Below are 5,000 nucleotides of genomic sequence, written 5' to 3'. Positions count from 1 at the left end.
AAATTTTGTGAAGAGGAAACACATCTGTCAATTAAATAAAGAGATTTTGTTATGTCTCCTTGGTAACAGCAATCTATGCATATTTATCAAATGTTAGCACTTTCTTTCCTTATTTGCTCTTTTTAGCAGGACCTCCACTGACTGATATACAATAGGGAGTTCTAGTACTTTCAAGCACTATGGAATTTACTTGACACTTTTTATGGTTATCTTATGCAAAATTGCTGCCATATATGTAAAACTACTTATTAGGCAACTTTCAAACCTTTCAATAATTTCTATATCAAACCAATGCAACCATGAAACAAAATTATCTGCTTACGTGTGTACATAGTAAGAAACCACGGGATGGCATACAACTCAGGGATAAATCCAATGTTATCCAAGTGGTTAAACAGTTGTGGATCGTGGAAGGCAATCATATGTGAAAACTTGGCAAGATATTCCTGAATGACAGCACTATTGTCTCTTAAGAAAAACTTGTGCAGATATTTATCAATAAATCCACACAAGCATGAGTATGCTAGAGCTGAAAGGAAGAAAAAAAAAATATGTTACAGTTAAGAAAAATGTAGAAGATACTGTACATGGTATTCCACTCATATTGGGCATGGATGAAATATGGGAAACCATACTCTAAACAGTCCAAAAGTTTCTTCTTAAAAAGATGGGAGCTATCTCTTTCATTTCTTCTAATTAAGTCTGATCTATCTATGCCAACGGAGGCAAAGTTTATGAGACAGTAAGCCAATCAAGCATCAATAAATATTTCATCATACACACCTTCATTGTTGAAATTCAAGTACAAAAATGGTGCACAGAGTGAGTCTAGGCCTTGCCAGTACACCAAGTGTGGATGCGATACAACCCAGGCTTTCAGCACACGAGTGAATTTAGCATGTCCCTGAGGCGATGACAGCAGCTCATCATATTGATGGCAACGAGGAATGTCTACTTCAATCTGTTAATGAATATACTTACATAATATATAATTCATGTTAAACTGGTGACTATATAAAATAGCATAACAAATTATGTAACAAGGAGAGACAGAAAGATATAAACATACAAACATACACATATATAAATACAAAACCAGTGTCTCATCCAAAATTTCATCATAATCAATACCTACAAAATACTGCTAAAATAGAGACAGAACTAAGTAACATTATAACCTGTCTATCTGTGGGTGTTGGGGTTTCTTTGTCCACTTGCTGGTATGTCTGTGCCACAGCACCATCAACACGCAGAAGAGATGCCCAAACAAGGGCTCTAAAAAATGGCGGAATGTCTTTCCTGGCTTCCTTTAGAATGCATTCAGCTTTGAAAGGATAGGCCTAAAAGAATAAATAACTCAGATTAAAGTTCATTCACATATCAAGTCCCACTCCTTAGCAATTCATCCATTTCATATTATCTAATTACATCTCAATCCTTGTTTACTCCCTTAACTTGTGTTATTACATTAAACAGTAATTCAAACAAAAAGAAATCATATAGTCATAAATCAGTGATAGCAATGTATAGAAAGAAATGCAAAAATACCTCGACTTGTTACCTGTAATAATCTCTCAAAGATCAATAAGCGATGGAACTGGTATTCCACATCCCGTTCTCTAATGACTAACGGAAGCTGGCTGGTCTCTAGTTCATCTGTGCCGCACTCACTAAGACAATGTACAAAAATATGAGTAAAATGATACCTGCCTAACATTTATATGTGTTTAATTTCAAGATAATTTATTCACCTAGACCATAATAAGCACAAATACAAATAATAACCAACTTCGCTTATATCATAAATCAAAAAATGAAAGACTTACCCCTGTGTTATAAGAGGATAATATTTTTCAGGGGGAATGTGGTCTAGCCTATTCCTCAAGTTGTGCAAAGGCAGAATGATTGTCGTTGCCTCCAACAACTGATGGCGATTCATACCTCCACCGAAGACCTCTCCTTCAACACCCATTATACTGCAATCAACAAAATGATATTAAAGGGGTAAGGAATAAGGATACTATAAGAAGAGTTTCAAACACCACTAATTTCACGGAAAATGCACGTCAAGAAACTACACTTTTGCAATAAAGTCAGTGAACACATACCACGGCAATGTTAATATGGCTGGCTTTGTCCGGATCAATTTTTGTTTTTTCAGTTCTTGCTCAACATTACCACCGGCTAGTTGCCATATATAATAAATCTCCTTCATGCTTCTTTCACTTAGTTGATCTCTTTTGCACTTCCTATAAAATGATAAGAAATTATAAAGTTCATGCTTTGAGGAAAACAAAATAGTAGTTACCACTTCACCACTGATATTGGTGTATATTTTCTTTTCATGACCATCTAAACAATGTATCATTAAAAATAATGATAATAACACAGATACATATGAAGAGATAAATATGTAACATTACTGTAATATAAGTGGAAAGACAATCTCACTAACTAAATATCAAGAAAGAACTATAAAAGTCACTCTTACCAATTGGAAGGAAGGGAGGAAGTCTAAATATACTAGCAAAAGAGAATTTGCATACCTGTATGTCATATTCTCATCAACAGGTGTGGTCTGATAATCCTCTGAGTCCTGTATTAGAGGATAGTCCAACAGCATCTCACCTTTATCTTCTTCCATAACACCCAATTTTGCCTAAAATAAAGAAAACACCATCTTTTCAAACAAGTGATAAAACAAGAATGATAAATATTTCAAAAACACAACTATGCAAAAAAGTAGGTGAGAAAGAGATAGCTTCTAAGATAATGATTATATCTATTTCAAAAATTTCCATAAAATCAAATAATCCATTTGGAGACCAGTACAATTTTCTACTTATCTCACTCACACATGCATCCAACCCACTCACACACCCACTCATATTCACCCAAGCAAAATGAAAACACATACCTTGTACTGTGCAAAGTCAACAAGGCACAGAGAGGGATCAATGACTGGAAAATGAGGAAGAATTGGCACAAGAGAAGCGGAAATGATGAAAGGCTGGAAGAGCGGGTGAGACAGTAGGTTGCGTGGCAGAGGTCTTTCTTCAGCATCAACTGTCAAACACTGACAGAGGAAGTTTCTCATTTCTTCGCTCAGAGCCTGTGTATAAAGAAGGGTTTTCAAGAATTCAATTGGGCTTTTTTCATCATAAATGTTTAAATATGAAGGTCGATTCATCCAAGGAAAAGTCAGATAAAAATACTTTTGATAAAAGGATAATGCTCTTGTAATTTTCTGGTATCAGTGATAACTACTGACCACAATACTACATTCTCAAAACAAAAGATAAACTAAATTATCTCACAGAAACCAATATCTACATAGCTCACTATATACTTACAGTATATAATTCTATAAAATATATAGAGTTCATTCTAATATATATACACATTTCTGTGCTAATATGTATTTGATTTATAGCATTTTACACATCATGAAAATTTTACTACAAATGACAATCAAAACATTAAAATTTCACACTTACATCAAGTTTGTCAACAGCATCATGCATCTGGGCCAAACACTTAAGGGGATCATTTGTTTGAGTCAATTTCAACACTTCACCTACTATGTTTTCTACACCTTCCGTTCTGAAATTTAAACATGAAAACATTTTTCCAAACTTAACTACAGGTCATTAGTTTAGCAGAACCCAGCACAAGGATTAGGATACCTGTGGTAAAAAGGAGAGTTAAAAATATAACCTACTATCTCTCTATACTCAAAAAATTCAGCATTATATAATAGTCTGTTTCAAACATAGGTTTATTCAATCATACATTTACCTGGAAAAAAGCTTGCAGCCAAGAGCTAATTCAGCCAAAATTATGCCAAGAGACCAGACATCCCAAGCTGGATTGCCTGACACAGTAGAAGTGCCTGTCCCACTGTCCTGGGTCCCACCCTGCAGCAGTACCTCCGGTGCTGTATACTGCACAACCCTACAAGTATAAGTCCTATGAACTGGACTATTTCTAAATGTTTAAAAATGAAATAGTCAGTTCATACTATGTCCAGTTTTCAATCAAACATTAAAGTTATACTGTGATCTCTAACAACAATTTTTTTTTTAGAACATGCATTTTGAATAAAAGTTAATGAATGATGCAACAAAGCAACACTATACAATACTTTAAAACTGATAAAAAAAAAAAAATAGTGGAAATGGAGCTTTGTACTAACCCAAGAGGAAACGAAACTGCTGTGCCTGCTTCTGTCATGTAATAGAGTCCATAATTGTATAGCTTTGCCTTTCCCCATGGATCAATTAAGATATTGTCTGGACTCAAGCTGCAGTTCACAGTTCCAAAGTTGTTGAGGTATACAAGCCCTTGAATGACCTGTAATATATGTGATTGGTTGCACAAAAATTCTACAAGGACATACAGAAGCAGTACAGATTAATTAAATCCATTTATCTATACATAGTCATAAAAATATATATACATTTTTGTCAAAAAGACTGTAAATGTATTTTTCCATAACTTATCATACTGTACAATATCTTTACCTGATGGGCCACTTGTGCTAATCCATTTTGATTTCTAAACTGCTCATACTTCTCTGCCGCCATACGTAAATTCATTCGATAGTATTCTTGTATTACCATTATTCTTTCTGAAATGGAAATCTCCTTTGAACTCATCATATATGAATGAAAAATAATTTGCAAATACTAATTCCTTCCTCTTAAAGTACCAAAATGATCTGTTTAAATGAATAAAATGAAAAGATACAAAGATAAATAAATAAGACTCCTATAGGTACTAAAAAATTCATACACTAAGATTTATAATTGGATTGAATTTGCTACAAATACATGATACTCCAATAATTCCTGAATCTATTCTTTTCTTCAGATTACCTTCTAGGGATTATTCACATTCTTAGAGCTTCAACAACTAACCATACACTTTGATCTCATATTATGTATTTGAATTAAATCTTTCAGCAGTACTTACCATGTTTTCCTCTATGGATGTCCACA

The 5,000-nt window shown here is 33.9% G+C and overlaps 1 protein-coding gene across 2 annotated transcripts in view; it reads right to left on the bottom strand.

Annotated features, from left to right (window-relative positions):
• LOC113823697 (TBC domain-containing protein kinase-like protein) overlaps positions 1-5,000 on the bottom strand; it is an 8,554-nt gene that overhangs the window by 1,994 nt on the left and 1,560 nt on the right. For both annotated transcript variants that reach the window (XM_070128309.1, XM_070128317.1), the window contains exons 2-15: positions 4,975-5,000; positions 4,524-4,630; positions 4,196-4,353; positions 3,799-3,954; positions 3,498-3,603; positions 2,918-3,112; positions 2,547-2,659; positions 2,109-2,249; positions 1,827-1,976; positions 1,562-1,670; positions 1,179-1,340; positions 784-961; positions 323-529; positions 1-24 (exon numbers count right to left, since the gene is read on the bottom strand). The exon at positions 1-24 is cut by the window's left edge and continues 138 nt beyond it; the exon at positions 4,975-5,000 is cut by the window's right edge. In XM_070128309.1, the coding sequence (XP_069984410.1) occupies positions 1-24; positions 323-529; positions 784-961; positions 1,179-1,340; positions 1,562-1,670; positions 1,827-1,976; positions 2,109-2,249; positions 2,547-2,659; positions 2,918-3,112; positions 3,498-3,603; positions 3,799-3,954; positions 4,196-4,353; positions 4,524-4,630; positions 4,975-5,000 (1,832 nt within the window). The remainder of the gene's footprint in view (positions 25-322; positions 530-783; positions 962-1,178; positions 1,341-1,561; positions 1,671-1,826; positions 1,977-2,108; positions 2,250-2,546; positions 2,660-2,917; positions 3,113-3,497; positions 3,604-3,798; positions 3,955-4,195; positions 4,354-4,523; positions 4,631-4,974) is intronic.

This window comes from Penaeus vannamei, chromosome 2 (assembly GCF_042767895.1).
Source record: "Penaeus vannamei isolate JL-2024 chromosome 2, ASM4276789v1, whole genome shotgun sequence".
NCBI lineage: Eukaryota > Metazoa > Arthropoda > Malacostraca > Decapoda > Penaeidae > Penaeus > Penaeus vannamei.
This window is presented reverse-complemented; position numbering and strand designations above follow the sequence as displayed.